This window comes from Geotrypetes seraphini, chromosome 15 (genome assembly GCF_902459505.1).
Source record: "Geotrypetes seraphini chromosome 15, aGeoSer1.1, whole genome shotgun sequence".
NCBI classification, from domain to species: Eukaryota; Metazoa; Chordata; class Amphibia; order Gymnophiona; family Dermophiidae; genus Geotrypetes; species Geotrypetes seraphini.
In genome coordinates, this window is record NC_047098.1 from 10195879 (window position 1) to 10213261 (window position 17383).

Sequence of the window (17383 nt, forward strand, 5' to 3'; positions counted from 1 at the left end):
CCTGTCGGGTCAGACCAGAGGTCCATCGCACCCGGCAGTCCGCTCACGCGCCGGCCCCTCAGGTCCATGACCTGATAGTGCTCATACCCTAAAACTCTCATATGCTTTTCGCTTAATGTCCTGTAGAGTAACCCTCTATCTGTACCCTATAATCCCCTTTGCTTCCAGGAAGTCATCCAGTCCCTTTTTGAAACCCCAGTATTGTACTCTGTCCTATTACCTCATTTGAAAGCGCGAATCAGCAAATATAGGTACAAACAGTGAATAAAGATACAATTTATGTAGGAAGCAGGATACAGGTACAGTGCAGGGCCACCATCAGGGCAGTACTACCAGTCCTGCATTCAGGGGAATGCAGGAATGAGCTCACTATTTTCAGTGGCGTCGCTCATACGCTTTCCTCTGTCACTCACTCGAGGGCGGGAGGAGGTGAGAGGAAGCGGCGGCCTGTATTTTAAAGTTAAAAGATGCAGCGGCGGCTCCTCTCAAGATCCCCGACTGTATCAGACTTCCGACGCAGGTGGGGATTCGTGAGAGGAGCCGCTGCCACGTCTTCAGTGTCCTACCAAGGGGGGGGAGGGGCGGTCCGCCCCCTGCTGTGAACCCGCCCTAAGGCTACAGTCGGAGAGGAAGTTCGGGCCAGCCAATCGCTGCTTAGCTGGGCGGAACTTCCTCTCCGACGACAGAATTGACGTCGGGGGAATGCTGGTCGGCCCGGTGGGAAGCAGAGAGAGCTTGGGGCAGCCGCGGTGGTGGCTTTGGGGCCTGTTTCCCCCGATGGTGGCAGCAGTGGCTTTGTGGAGGGTAGGGAGAAAGAAAGGGGGCAGGCAGGGAGACAGAAGGGAAACAGAAAAAAAGAAAGGGGGCATCAAGAGAGAAAAAAGAAAGAAAGGGCAGGGAGAGAGGAAGAAAAAGTTGGGGGAGGGAATGAGGTCTGAAGGAGAGGAAGCATACAGGCTGAAAGATTGGATGCACAGTCAGAAGATGAAAGTGCAACCAGAAACTCATGAAGGTACACCAGACAAGGTAGGAAAAATGATTTTATTTTAAATTTAGTGATCAAAATGTGTCTGAATTTATATATGCTGTCTATATTTTGCACTATGGCCCCCTTTTACTAAATCGCAATAGTGTTTTTTAGCACAGGGAGCCTATGAGTGTCAAGAGCAGCGCTGGGCATTTAGCGCAGTTCCCTGCGCTAAAAACTGCTATTGTTTAATAAAAAGGATGGGGGGTATATTTGTCTATTTTTGTATGGTTGTTACTGAGGTGACAATGCATAGAGTCATCTGCCTTGACCTCTTTCAAAAAAAACCCAGAATAGGAATGATAATTAACATTTTCTCAGCGTATAGTGTGCTTTGTGTTTTTTAATTTTATTGTTGGTAGATCATTTTGACTTGGTCATTTTAAAGTAGCTCACAAGCTCAAAAAGTTTGGGCACCCCTGAGCTAGAGCGTTGAAGCTGTGTATTTCTATTTTATCCCCCTTTTTACAAAACTGTGGAGCGTTTTTTAGTGCCAGCCATGGTGGTAGCAGCGCTGATGCTCAGAATTCTATGAGCGTCAGGGCTGTTACCACTGTGGTTAAAATCCACAGTACAGTTTTGTAAAAGGGTGAGGGGTTAGTTTGTGATGACATATTCCATACTAGGCAAAGGTGTTTTCTGTGTGTTCGAAAGACATGGTTTTCTGTTAGGATTGACGGTGTAGGATTGATCTGTGCTGGTCTGGCTTGTTTAGTTTTACAATGGGTGTATTGATGTACTGCTCACTGCAATATGTAAGATGCTGCCTTTTCCTAGGTACTCATGTGTGACGTGTGGTTTGTTACTAAAAATCATGTTTTTCTTACAGATGGGGGGGGGGTGCCAAAAAATGATGGGCCCCGGGTGTTACATATGCTACGTACGCCACTGTATGTAAAGATACCAGAAATCTGGCATAGCAAAAACTTTAAGTAAATTGTTATTCTTCTATGCTTTGAGTATTTAACCCTCCCACAATCTCACGGGCACTCGTTTCAAGTTTCAAGTTTATTGAGATTTTGATTTAAACGCAATATCAAATATTTTCAATGCGTATAACAAAAATAAATTTGGGGAAATAAATAAAACCATTTGAACAATAAACATACAAACATATCCATAGATGATTAAAATTACATAAGGAGTACAAGGATAAACTACATTTGTTTAAAAATGCGTCCTCCGCGCCTGCTCATAAATTTGTGGAGTATGTAACTTGTCGCTCATGCATATTTTTTTTTGCACACACCTCATCAATCCTTAGAGGGAACATTGGTCTGGAGCATGCTCGAATGTGTGTGAGGTCATCCGCACATGCTCGGAGGCCCTCTAGATGCGTCCGGAGCTCGTTGGGGCTTTCCAAAACCCAGATAAATGCCAGGTTTTGGAAAGTCCATCCAGGAGCCTGGACAGTCCGGGTTTTCCCAGATGTCTGGTAATCCTACTGATATAGCACAAGCCTGGGTGTGCCCAACATATGTCCAGTGTGCTCTTCCGTGTTAACACTCATTTCTTGTGCTGGGCCTATTTGCGTGCTATTTTATACCGTACTAGGGGGGCAAAATTTTGGCGTACTCTTGTATTAAGAAGTCATGTGCTAAGTGTTTGCGCACAGCTCTATGTTCAAACATTTTTATTGAAGGAATAAAGTAAAAATACATTTATAGTATACATAAAGAAATGCTTTGCGCACAGCTCTAATGCAAGGTTTCTGCATCAGCCCCCCAGCAAGAAGACTTTGGTACACATGCTAATTTTCACAATAAACCTTTGGAACAGCTCAGATGATCTACACCAGGGGTGTCCAACCTTTTGGCTTCCCTGGGCCGCACCGGCCGAAAAAAATGTTTCTGGGGGGCCGCACAAATGCGCAAACGCTGCAACAAGACAGAGGAGGGAGCCGGCAAGACGGTAAACTCCCGGGGGCAGCAGAGGAAAACACTGCATCGCCCTCAACCGGGGCCACGCAAAATCCTTCATGGGGCCGCATGCGGACCTCGTGCCGCAGGCTGGACACCCCTGATCTACACCATGGAAATTATAAAAGTGACCTAGTTAGGGTAAATGTTATGTAAATTCATTTTCACCAGCATAAAGGCAACCCTGAGAGCAGAGGAGAAGATGAATGTAGAAATAAAAAAAGAAAATGGATTTAGACTTTTGGACACAGCAGATGCAGTCATCAAATCCATATGTGTGACATATGGAATTCAGAAGACCTAATAAGATAATTGGACTTTTAGCAAGAGAGGGGAGCATCACAGGAAACGCATATTTGTTCCAAAATGTTTTTCATTAGGAGTCAGAAAGACAGCATCAATACCAAATCTTCCTGTTCATTTTGGTCCATTTTACGAAAACATTTATTTATTTTAAAACCCGCCGGCTCTTGAAACCAAATTTGGGGTCATAGACAGTAGAGCGCAAGACGTCAGCGCGCTGACAATCCAGTGCCGACAATTTGGCGCAAAACAGAAGCGCGCGGGGGAAAAAGTAATTTTTAAAGAGCTCCGACGGGGGGGTTGGGGTGGCAACCCCCCCACTTTTTTTTTTAAGTTCAATGTTTTTTATTGGTTTTATGAATAAAACAGTAGTACAAATATTTGACAGATTCTACAAAAAGTGTAATGAGTCAGAACCATAAAGAAATATAAAGAACAAGCATAAACAGTAGATGACAATCAGTATCTAAGAATTCAAGACATATTGTGACCAATAAAGTGTGCATCACCAGTGTATCAATGCAAGTGAAAATACATCAGTCATGAGTACGCAGAGCTTCACAGTAAACTGACAGAGGGTGCCATATAATATCATGTTTATTGACCCCTCCATGTTTGATAACAAAACTCCGTTCATATCGCATAATTAAACAAACATTATGCCACCTTAAAGTATGAGACAGATTATCAGGATTTTTCCAGTTGGAAAATATTAGTTTCAATGCAATCAGAATTAAACATTTCAACAGTTTTGCATTGGGGGTTTCACTATAATGGAGATTTCCAACCCCCCGAACTCCCCTCCAACAGCAGTGCGAACACTAACCAATAAAGTGGGGGGGGTTGCCACCCCAAACCCCCAGTCGGAGCTCTTTAAAAATTATTTTTTCCACCACGCGCTTCTGTCTTGCGCCAAATTGTCTGCGCTGGATTGTCGGCGCGCTGCATCTGGCGCGCGATTATCCCGTCACCCAAATTTGAGTTCACTTGTGCAGTGCCATCTGCTGGTTTGTGTTTTTTTTTGCTCAAGTGCAATGTTAAGGGGGGGGGGGGTGTTACGTGCCTACGGAGATGCATAGAGACATTAACGGACACCCAAGGCATGGGCGTGGTCCAAGTTTTATTAAAATTTGGTATCCAATTTATCAAATTCTAAATGGTTTACAGTAATAAAATTATTTTAAAAATGGGGGATATACAAACAGACATAAACAAGACATCATAAATGTACATATGGACGTTATGGACTAACAACGATTACAAGAGGTAAAAGGAATAAAATACAATTTTAAATAGGATAGGAAGACATAGGACTCCTTTTACAAAGGCGCGATAGCATTTTTAGCGCACGCACCGGGTTTTACCTGAAAAACTACCTGCTCAAGAGGAGGCGGTAGCGGCTATTCCACACGTTAAGGCCCTAACGCACCTTTGTAAAAGGAGCCCATAGAAGATTAACACATGTAGGAAGGGTGAATTACGTTTGTGGTAGAAGATAAGATCTGGCTGTCAAGAGTTATAAGTCAAATGCATCTTTGAACAAGAAGGTCTTTAGGGTTGATTTGAACCTTTCCAGGTTGACTTCTTCCCGGAGGTGTTTAGGCGTCGAATTCCATAATTGAGGGGCTGTAATGGAGAATATCGATGAGCGTGTGGTATCGCGCATCGTCTGTTGCGGTGATGGTATAACTAGTAGATGTTGATTTTGAGATTGGAGTGTTCTGATAGGGCTGTAGGGAATAAGTAATCTATTTATGAATTCCGGTTGCTTGGAGATTTGGGATTTAAATGTCAGTAACAGGAAGTAGCCTTGGGCATCTGTAAGCGTTCCTACGCATCTCCGTAGGCGTGAGACAGATGCCTTAAATCAGTGGTCTCAAAGTCAAACCCTTTGCAGGGCCACCTTTTGGATTTGGAGGTACTTGGAGGGTCTCAGAAAAAATAGTTAATGTCTTATTAAAGAAATGACAATTTTGCATGAAGTAAACACTCTTTATAGTTTATAAATCTTTCTTTTTGGCTAAGTCTTAATAATAATATTGTCACTTATAGCTAAAGAGACATATGATCAAGAAACTGTTTTATTTTACTTTTGTGATTATGATAAACATACCGAGGGCCTCAAAATAGGACCTGGCGGGCCACATGTGGCCCCTGGGCCGCATATTTGAGACCACTGCCTTAAATGCAGGCCTGTAAAGTGTTGGCCTACATTTAAAGCATCTGTTAGTAAAAGTAGATGGGATTCTTCCGATGCGTGATTGGCATACGATCGGCAGCCGCTTCTTAGGCGGCCGCCGAGGTCAGGGTCCTTTAGAGAATCAGGCTCTTAGTGCATGGGCATTGACATTGACATGTGCTAACTGAATAACGCAGGTTTAGTGCGTAAGTTCTTATCGCCTATAAAATAAAGAATATATAATGCTTAAAGCGGCGTGAGTGGCGTGCCTTTTTTTAAGGTCTGTCATTACTAAACTCTTTTGCTTTTTTGAGCTTTTTGACCTTGTTGGCTTGCCGTTTCTTTTTTTAAAGTGATTTTGCTTTTTTGGCCTCAAGTGCTTGCCGTCCTCCTTGCCAATTAACTTTATGTCAGCACACATGGATATAAAGCTCTGGACTAATGCCGGGGTGTCATTTACCCGAGGAAGATTTTTTGAAGCAGTTGCTCTCTTTCTAAAGGTAACCTGAACTTTTCAAGCTTTAAGCATTATATATTCTTTATTATTGATTAATTTGTTGTCTTTTCAGATATTCCCCTGATGCAGCCACTTGGCGAAACAGGGCCTGTTGGGAATACTGAGTTCATTCTTTGAAAAGTGTGTCTGGTTCTGTATTGGAGCAACGGATATTTATTTCCACTGCTTGTGGGAGATGAATGGAAGATAAGTGCAAGTTTTTACAGTTTTTTGCTGGTTTTTTGCAGTTTAACTTGTGTATTTTAAACTGTATCTTTATGAATCTTTTCCATGGAGTTTTTTGACCTGGGATGTGTTTTGTATGGCAGTTTATAACTGAACATATAGTTTCTTGGTTGTTTACTTGAAACACTGAGGTCTTTTTATCCATGTTAGTTACTTGCCTTTCAGCCTGTTTCCTTCCACTATTAGCAGCTTTATTCTGAATATTTGTTGGTTATTTTTTTGATTTTTTTGGATATTCAGCTTGTATACTTTTTGATACAATGTTTCTATAACCATAAAGTTCTATGACATCACAATGCAGGTGGAAAGAGCCTTAACCAATAGGGAGAGGAGCAGATAGTGGATGGGCAGAGTGGATGGGCCATTTGGCCTTTATCTGCCATCATGTTTCTATAAGAGCCATAGAAACACATGTTGCTTCTGAGCAACAATGCCAAATAAAGGGTTAATTTACTATACACTTATATTCTGCTTAACCAAAAGTAGTTCAAGGCACTTAGAAACACAATCAAGTTTACAAACATTTTCAAAATTCAGACAAGCAAACCTCCCTCTAACAACAACAACAAAATCCATATGCGTTCAATCAGTAAATCTCTAACACTAAATATATTTTAGAAGTTTTCACAGAACACATAAAACTTTCAAGATCTGAAATAACTGGTGGAGTTCAAAGCCTTTCCAAGATTTATTTGGGTTCGATTGATATACCCTCCATCAGTGATGCCATCTGGGCTATTTTCCCTATCTGTCCCAGCAGGCTCACAACGTAGCTATGTACCTGGGGCATTGGGGTGGGGGATTAAGTGTCTTGTCCAGGGTCACAAGGAGTGGCAGTGGTCTTGAACCACAACCTCAGGCAGCCACTCTAACCACCAGGCCACTCCTCCACTGTACAGTTGCATTAAAAGTTGGAATTGTAAATTTGACATCTTGGACTGACCTAAGGGCTCGTTTTGGTTGGTAAACATTTGCCAAGTCTTGAAGATAACCTTAAACTCAACTCAAGAGGTTGCCATGCAACTTATTTTGAGGAACTGGAAAAACTGGGATCGGTTAAATTATACTTTCTGGTGGGAATCTCTATGCCACACTTTTAACCCTTTCAGGACCATAAGGATCGTAGGCCAATTTTTGTGGTTTTGACGACATTTTTATGGTAAAAAGGGCTTGCAGATGCCAAAAAATTGATTTTTTTTTGTGAAATATCATTATTTTTTTTTTTTTTAAATCAAACTTCTGGCTTATGGACAGTGTGGCAAGTGAATCTTCTCGTCAATCTGGCAACGACGCTAATGAATGAATGTCGGAACCAGTTTGTTTACATAAAGGCAGTATCATATGGAATCCGTACATATCAAATTTAGAACTGTAGACTATCCCAATCAAAATTTATAGGATTTTAAAGTTATGGGACAAATATGTCCCTTGGTCCTGAAAGGGTTAAAATGGAACATATGATGGCCATACAACAGGGAGATTGTAGGAAATTTATGGATGTTTGGGAGCCATTAACAAAATTCTGTAAAGAGTGATTGTTGATTTTGCCCTTTGATCATACACGTCCAGGGGGGGTGGGGGAGATTCTTTTTTTTTTTTTTTTTAATATTCTTTATTCATTTTTGAAACTTTAATTGTGCATAACAAATGATGCATTTACATAATTATTATCATTACAGCACAATATACTTAATAAAAGAAACATAAGACTTATTTTCTCCCATCTCCTTCCAATTTAGAAAAATCTCATAAAAATACTTATAATCAACCCTTCTTTACTTCTTAACAAATGCCAAAACCCCACCTCGGATGTGCACATTTTCCACAATTATACAATTAGATTAATGTTTACACTATTTAGTTAATGGTTCCCACACTTCCATAAATTTTTTATAATATCCCTTCTGAATGGCCATAAACGTTTCCATTTTAAAGATATAACATAGGGATTCCCACCAGAATGAATAATTTAATCTGTCCCAATTTTTCCAATTTTTTAAGATAAGCTGCATGGCAATTCCTGTCATTATAAACAAAAGTTTATTATTTTTTGCCGAAATATGACTTTTTGCCCTCATAGATGTTCCAAATAAAACGGTATCATATGATATTGCCACTGGATTTTCTAATAAATTCTTAACCTGATCCCAAATCGATCTCCAGAATTTTAGTATCAAAGGACAATAGTATAGTAAATGATCCAACGTCCCAACTTCCAGATGACAATGCCAACATCTATTAGATTTAGAACTATCTACTCTATGCAAACGAACTGGGGTCCAAAACACTCTATGTAATAAAAAAGATTCTTTTAGTTTGAGTGCATTTGTTGGATATTTAGAAAGGGGGGGGGATGATATATGAATTTGTCATAAAATATAATTTGATAGAATTTAAGTGCTGTTAAAGTGTAAAACGTCTGTATAATATGTTGCACTTATTTTTGGCTTTAAAATGAATAAAGATTAAAAAAAACAAAAAAAAACCCCACCTCAACTCAAACTTTAAAGCAGGGGTGTCCAACCTTTTGGCTTCCCTGGGTCGCATTGGCCGAAAAAAATGTTTCTGGGGCTGTACAAACGCGCAAATGCTGCAGCAAGACAGAGGAGGGAGCCGGCAAGATGGTAAACACCTGGGGGAAGCAGAGGAAAACACTGCATCGCCCTGGACCAGGGCCGCACAAAATACTTCACTGGGCCATATGCGGCCCTCGGGCCGCAAGTTGGACACCCCTGCTTTAAAGTCAACTTTAAACTCAATTCTGGCCTTATATGGGAGCCAGTGAAGTCTCACCAAGTAAGGTGTAGCATCCAAATCGATCCCCCTAGCCGCCGCAATATTTTCAGAAGTTTATCTGGAAGTCCTAAATAACACAATATTACAATTATCAGTAGTTGATAATACCATAGACTGCCTGAGCCCCTTCAATACAAGCTCTCTCTTGAATTCTGAATGCCTCAATATCCTAAAAAAAAGGTAAAACATTTTTTTTATGTTTTTACACTCATTAAAGAGGTTTCACTTTGTCCACTTCAGCTTTTGAGCCTAAAACCATAAATCCCCACATTGTTTCATAGGCTTTGACGTCAGTGACCGATCTATAAATTCATCTCAGACTTTATTGATTTGGAAGGTTGCAGCCCCAAAAGGGCACGATGTCTGTCAGGCACCCAACCAATATCGCGCTCTACCCCGTTTAGCAAATTTATTGTCCAAATCGTAAACTATCACATATCAGCTGAGAAGGGGATGTCAGAGTAACCGTGTTTATGGCAAACGAAGAATAAATTTAAAGGGCAAAGGAAGCATCGCAGCCTGGACTCCTGCCTGAATGATTTCATTAATCTGACAGCAGAGAGGAAGTAGGACAGGAAAGTAATTCATGGCAAGGGAGGCTTGATGTGGAGCTTACAGACTACTTCATCTAAAGTGCAAGCACTGGCTTTCTGGTTTTCTGTGTGCAGATGAAGAAGTTTGGAAAACAGATAGCCCTATGCCAATAGGGACAGGTTTTGTTTTTTTTTCTATCGTATTGAAGCATGATTGCACTAAGTTTTAATGTGGGCAGTGGAGAAACCCAGGACAAGAGAATGACATGGGGACAAATTTTCCCTGTCCCCGCAGTAACTCAATTTCCCCATGCCTGCCCCATTCCTGTAAACTCTGCCTTAACCACACAAGCCTCAGACACTTATGATTTAAGTGTTTGAGGCTTGTGCAGATGAGGACGGAGCTTAGGCATTGGTGGAATGAGGCATTATGACATCACAGTCTGAGCTCTAGAATGTTGCTACTTGTGATTTTAAAGTGTTTGAGGGACAGAGCTTAGGCATTGGTGGAATGAGGCATTATGACATCACAATCTGAGCTCTAGAATGTTGCTACTTATGATTTTAAAGCATTTGAGGCTTATGCAGATGAGGGCGGAGCTTAGGCATTGGTGGAATGAGGCATTATGACATCACAAACTCAGCTCTAGAATGTTGCTACTTTTGATTTTAAAGTGTTTGAGGGACAGAGCTTAGGCATTGGTGGAATGAGGCATTATGACATCACAATCTGAGCTCTAGAATGTTGCTACTTATGATTTTAAAGCATTTGAGGCTTATGCAGATGAGGGCGGAGCTTAGGCATTGGTGGAATGAGACATTATGACATCACAGTCTGAGCTCTAGAATGTTGCTACTTATGATTTGAAAGGGTTTGAGGCTTGGGTAGATGAGGATGGAGCTTGCAGAAATGGGGCAGGGACAGGAAAATAACTCAACGGGATGGGACAGGAAAATGAGTTCCCGCGGGGACGGGGAAAAATTTGTCCCCTGTCATTCTCTACCCAGGAGTTGCTTAGTCTGTCTCTACAAATGAATGCATTTGAGATCAAACTTTTCCCCAAACACCAGGCAACCTCCACTCGATCAAACTACAAGCTATAAAAATCAGGAGCCCAAAAAGTGTCATTTAAAGTTGATGTACAAAAGGGTCTTTATTTACCATAGCAGCCCCTTCGATTCGTGAGCCTGAACAAAATGAAAACGTGTAACGAAAATAAAGCATTATTTTGTCAATGGAATGACATTCAAGCACTCAAACTCAGACAAGGAGGATTTGCAGAGAGATCGGAGATGAAAATTCCTGACTTTCACTTGTATGTTAAAATATGGCGGGCGGAGGGGGAAGAGAGATTATATAGGCCCTTATTTACAAGCTTTATTCATGTTTGATATATTTAAAGGAGCACCACGCAGGTGGTAAACCCAAGTGGGTGTAAATGAGAAGGGGACATGTTTAGGTGGGACAAGGGCTTGGCAAGTTCATTGACACTTATTCCCCATTTCACTAGTCTACGTCCTAAAAGATCCATGTTGGAAGTTGCACCTGTTTCCAAGCACATATAGGAGTTAGTAAACAGATGCTACTGAGCACTTCCCTAGAGGAATTGTGTGTGTGAGTGGGGGAGGGGATGGGGGGTGGGGTTGATCCCTTAAGCCCTTTATGTGGCTCAAAAATCTCAATTTATATTCGAGTATATTTGGTATTACAACAGTGCCATAACCAGTTTATAGAGCTATGAATAATCTTTCAATGTTGCTCTGTTTCTCAAGGGCGTCCTACAGAATTGGAAACTTGAAATGCACAAGGCAATATCCAGTAAATGATATGGATTTATTAATTAAGATCTTAGTCATTATCGCCATCATTAGAAAAGAAAGGTATTAAGAGGACAAAGTCAAGGTTGAAAAGAGGCCGCTTGCGTCATCTAGAGCAGTTTACAGTCTCGGGGCTTAATCTACTAATTGATAGCTGACTCCCTACTCACTATGTAAACAAATGATGTACGGGGAGAGGGATATTGCGCGGTGGATCATTTGATAACATTTTCTGTCCATGATAAATGAGGTGGTAAGTTATAATAAGTGGCTGCTTACCGAGGCCTGCTTTGAAAAATAATTGCAGATATACAGGACAGGTTACAGGATGGGGTAGCCATTTTGATACCCCCATTCTGTAACTTAGGGCTCCTTTTACTAAGGTGTGTCAGCGGTTTTAACGCACGCTACAATGCCGCACGTGCTAAACACTAACGCCTCCACAGAGAACATAAGAAGTTGCCTCCACTGGGTCAGACCAGAGGTCCATCGCGCCCAGCGGTCCGCTCCCGCGGCGGCCCATCAGGCCTATGACCTGTGAAGTGGTTCCTGACTATTTCTATAACCTACCTCTACTTCTATCTGTACCCCTCAATCCCCTTATCCTTTAGGAACCTATCCAGACCCTCCTTGAACCCCTGTAGTGTGCTCTGGCCTATCACAATCTCCGGAAGCGCGTTCCATGTGTCCACCACTCTCTGGGTAAAAAAACTTCCTAGCGTTTGTTCTAAACCTGTCCCCTTTCAATTTCTCCGAGTGCCCCCTTGTACTTGTGGTTCCCCACAGTCTGAAGAATCTGTCCCTGTTTACCTTCTCTATGCCCTTCAGGATTTTGAAGGTTTCTATCATGTCCCCTCTAAGTCTCCGCATTATTATTTTTCGTTTAGCGCATGGTCAGCGCACGCTAAAAATGCTAGCGCACCTTAGTAACAGAGTAAATGACAGTCCATCCGGTCTGCCCAATAGTCACACTCATCGTGCATCCATGTTTAAATTGCCTTCTCTAATATTTTTGGACAATAGGCCATAGAAGTCCACCCAGGTTCCCTCTGCTGGAATTGCCTTGGACGCCCCACTCTAGCCTATCCTAACCATTCTGTCACTGGAGCTTCCATCAAAGCCCTCCCCGGCTCATCCCAAACCAAATCACCATATACGGGACACAGACCGTGCAGGATTGCCCAGTTTGTTTTATACCATTCATTTTCTAATTAGAGATCCTCTGTGTTCATCCCACGCTTTTTTAAAAATTCTGTCACTGTTTTCATCTCCACCTCCTACCTTGGGACGGCATTCCAGGCATCTACCACTCTCTCCATGAGAAATAAATTGCTAACATTACGCCTAAGTCTGCCACCCCGCCACCTTAATTCACGCCGTCTAGTTTTACCGTTTTCCTTTCTCTGGAAAAGGTTAAATACCTTTCAAGTATTTAAACGTCTGTATCGTATCTCCCCTGACCCTCCTCTGCTCTTGAGTGCACATATTCAGGTCTACCAGTCTCTTCTTGTGTGTCTTCTGGCGCATGCCCCGTACAATTTTCATCACTTTTCTCTGGACCGCTTCAAGTGTTTTTACATCCTTAGCCAAAGGCAGCCTCCAAAACTGAACACAGTAGTCCAGGTGGGGGCCTCACTAACGACCTGCACAGAGGCATCGGCACCTCCTTTCTTCTGCTGGTTATGTCTCTCTCTATACCAGGGATGTGTGCAAATCAATGTCATACATATCCTAAAAACCTGACCAGCAAGGGGTTCTCCAGGACCAACTTGGGAAACATAAGAAGTGCCATCTCCGGAACAGACCCTGGGTCCATCAAGTCCGGCGATCCGCACACGCGGAGGCCCCGCCAGGTGAACCCTGGCATAGTATTAGTCCCCCATACTCTAAGCTTCTCATAAGAGATGCGCATCTAGTTTAACCTTACCTATGTTCTATGTTACCTTAAGCCACTCATAAGGAGATGTACATCTAACTTACCTTTAAACCCTGAAATGGTGGATTCCGCAATTATCTCTTCCGGGAGAGCATTCCAGGTGTCCACCACTCGTTGCGTGAAGCAGAACTTCCTGATATCTGTCCTGAACCTGTCCCCCCCTTAGCTTCAGTCCATGTCCTCTTGTCCGTGTCACATTAGACATTGTAAATAATTTTTTATTGTGCTCTATTTGGTCTAGTCTACCCAATAAGGTGGTTAGACTTGTACCTGCATTCCATGCAAGTTGCACCCCTCTGTGCCATTGTTTTGAGTGGTTCCCTTTGCTCCTTACAGGTTACGTCCCTCTAGACCTTGTTTAAAAGTGTGGTCATTGAAGTTTTGCTTTGATTATCCTATATAGAAGGGATACACCTAGCCAAAATCAAGGCGATTCCTGCATAGAAGAAACAGGCATCCCAGCAAGATCCAAACCAAGCTTCGTTAAAGAGGCTGAGCAAGGACTTGGTTTATATAGAGAGGAACAAGACGACCTCTGACAGGTGTAGAGCAGGCTAGGGCAGCCGATCACCGAATGGAGCCTACTGACACCTACTGCTTGGAGGTCAGAAGTTCACCCTAACAAGGTTATTCCAAGAACTGTGACACCTTATAGTCTGGCAGAGGAACCTCACATGACCTAATGTCTTGCACATTTCAACTAAGCACTTATTCTCTGGCACTGTTTGAAACAGGATAGTGTGAGATGGCTTTGGTATGATTTGCTTCTGGCAGCTCTATTCTTGAGTAGCTGGCAGCCCAAACGGGCAGGAGAGGGTTGCCAGGGAAATGAGACTAAAACCAATTTTTAAAAAATAGCAGAAAGATACCCGATCGTAAATGGCTAAACAAAAGAACATCCAGCAGAGCAACAGGTCGCATTTGTGCGTGACGGAGACTCACTTGCTGATACTAGTACATAGGACCTGCCCATGAACTGGGGGTTTCTTTATTGCACTTTGGACAAAGTATTATCCCAGATATTTCCAACTCTCGGTCATGCCAGGCTGGCTGTCTTTCATGCTGAACTGTAAGCGATATACAGAGCAGATTTTGAGCCTGCATTTGGCGGGGTAACGGGATGGGATGGGGCCTGCCAGTTCTCTGGCTTCAGTAGGTGAGCGCAAGATCGGGACGCTGTGTGCTGCTCTGGCTGGGGTAAATTCAAAGGTCAGGGCACCCATTCAACACAAAATAATGTCTTTGGCAATCACAGCTTGGTTGAAAATCAACACTCAGAAACGGATGCCAGTTTTCTGCAAACAAAATGAATGGTGCAGAGTGCCGGTGTTTCACCGTATTTAAGTTATCCAGCAGCTATGAAAACCTTGTTTTAATTCTCGAGACAAAGATAATTCTTGAAAAGAGACATCATTTCATCTATGCAGGCAGGGAATCTTTGTTTTGGTTATCGTGTAATTGTTAAGTCATTGAGGAAAAATTGAAGGTAGATTATATTATAGTCATTCCCAGAAGGTTCAAAAGAAATAGCATTTGGGAAGTAATGAATTGTCCTCCTTTGTGTAGAGAATCCTTTGCCTGTACTGGATGATGCCAAGGGATCAGCTGTGAAAGGAGAGCCCTATTTTAACATAAAGAACATAAAAGAACCTAAAAACAGCCTTACTGGGTCAGACCAATGATCCATCAAGCCTGGTAGCCTATTCCTATGGTGGCCAATCCAGGCCACTAGTACCTGGCCAAAACCCAGGTGCTAAGAGATATGGAAATTTAGGTTTCAAGGCCCTACTTGTGGTGGACACTTTACACTGGTCTCGCTTCTCACCTAAAATGAAATCAAGTCTGGGCCAAGTGTTGACACCACACAACGATTGGAAAAATAAGGGAACCCCCTAGCTAAAGTAAATCTGGGTAATATAGACCCCCGAAATGTCAAGGCAAAAATCCCAGTGCTGCTCCTTATGTCCCTGGGCAAGCCACTTAATCCTCCCAAGCCACAAAAAGGTGGTCTACAAGTCCCCATTGCCATTCCCTACTTATCATTTCTATAGAACTGCCAGACATACACAGCGCTGTGCATTAAACATGGAAGAGACCATCCCTTCGCCTCTTCTAAGAAGACAACTTCGCAATGAGCCATCTAGTGTTGCTTGTGAAAGGAAGCAAGTGGACAATCTGTCATAGCCCTTTGAAAATTGTTAATGTAAAATAACTTGTTTTACTGTTTTATACTATTATTCTTTTTATTATGTAATTCGCTTAGATTTAATAGGCGAACCATCAAATTTTATTAAACTTGAAACTTGACAAAAACTTTTATTCACACTCTGCCTCATGCTCTCAGCGTCCTGGCCTGGCAGACTCAGATGGGACATGACAACTCATTTATTTACCTCACTAAAATCCCACATTTCATGTCTGCTCTTCTGCGTCAACCTTGCCAAGGCCCATAAATCAGCCCTCGCATTGACCTGGTCATTTCAAGCCGTGTTTTGACCCTTTCCTTAACTCATGATTAATTTCTGCCAGTTACACTCTCTTCATGCCAGATTTATAAACTTTGCCATGCCACAGCTGATCTAATATCCACTTTGTAGACCGGGCTGCGAGACAATAAATTTATGGTCTTATGAACTGTTACTTTGAAAAATGACATCAAGGCAGAGTGGTTTGCATTTACAATCTACAGGCAGTGAATTCATTGGATTTTCACTCGCTCGCTCTTCTTTTGAGGTCATGAACAGATATATATATATGTACATACATACAGATCTATCTATCTATCGATGTGGGGTGAGATTTTTATGGGAAGACATCAGTGAGTTAGGAGCTTGGTCTATTCAACACCAGTCAAGGAAGAATTCTATCCATTCAGCGATCATGCATAAGCTTCTACTTTTTTCTTTGATTTTCACCAGCTTCTCCTCTCCTGTCTTGTCTCTCCCCCTCCTTGATTCCAGTGAAGTGTCTTATCAGTTTCCAGGTAAGTTGAATTTTAAGATTTGCTTATGACAATTCTTGGTAGAGGTCTAGCAGATGACACTACTTTTGGTTCATATAATTTTTTTGGGGGGTGTGTTAAGTAGTAATTCTAACAGTATATATATATAACCTTTGTATAGAAGGCACATTTAGCTGTATTTCTTTCTTTGACCTGGAGGCTTGCTCATGCTGTTCTGTACTTTCAGTTCCAAGGAGCCAGGATTGGGATACTAGCACTAAGAGTCTTTTGAATCTAATGCTGTATCCCTTATTATTATTATTTTTTTTTTTATCCCATCAAAATTTTTTTAATACTTGCATTACAACTAAGGACTGAGGACCATTCACCAGAACTGCTTCTGCAACAGACCCTAAATCTGACCACTAGGGGTTGCTATCGCACAAAGACTGTGGCTCATTTTCCGCTCAGGAGCTGTTGAGCTCTGCTTCTACAGTATCCCCCCCCCCCCAGCCAAGGAGCCGAAGAGGGTCCACATGGCAGTGATCAGCAGTGCCACCGGGTCAAGCATTGCTGCATTTAATTAGTGCTCATAATTAGTCTCACAGCCTATTTGATTTTAAAGGTCTAATGCAGTGGTTCCCAAACCCTGTCCTGGGGGACCCCCAGCCAGTCGGGTTTTCAAGATATCCCTAATGAATATGCATGAGAGAGATTTGCATATAACAGAAGTGACAGGTATGCAAATCTCTCTCATGCATATTCATTAGGGATATCTTGAAAACCCAACTGGCTGGGGGTCCCCCAGGACAGGTTTGGGAACCACTGGTCTAATGTAACCCTTAGTCATATAGACAGAAAGGTACCCCATTATTCATCCCACAGTGCTAGCTGCCAGTCTCCAACTACCAGCCAGGGCTGCCAGTGCTTTTCTGGGTGCAGAGATATTCAGGACAATACTTGGCTAGTTAACCAGATATAATTAGGACGGAATACCCGGAGAGGGAGTAATTCAATAACTTTGTAAATATACAAGTCCTTCCATCAATTTAACAAATAATGGAATAGATGCAATGGGTCCATAGTTAGAGACTTGAGTAGAGTAGGTTCTTTCAAATTTGTAATAATTGGAGTTATTATTATAGGCCCTTTGCTTTTTTGGAAATTCTCCCTCTACTAACATAAAAGA

At 42.1% G+C, this 17383-nt stretch overlaps 1 protein-coding gene across 3 annotated transcripts in view; it reads left to right on the forward strand.

Moving 5' to 3' along the window:
- Nucleotides 1-990: 990 nt before the first annotated feature.
- UTS2 (urotensin 2) overlaps nt 991-17383 on the forward strand; it is a 29270-nt gene continuing 12877 nt past the window's right edge. Inside the window, exons 1-2 of one of the 3 annotated variants that reach the window (XM_033922897.1) lie at nt 991-1026; nt 16172-16236. In XM_033922897.1, coding sequence (XP_033778788.1) covers nt 1007-1026; nt 16172-16236 — 85 coding nt within the window. In that variant the 5' untranslated portion in view covers nt 991-1006. Of the gene's footprint in view, nt 1027-16055; nt 16237-17383 lie in introns of those variants that run through there. The other 2 variants (XM_033922898.1, XM_033922896.1) reach the window with 2 other exon arrangements.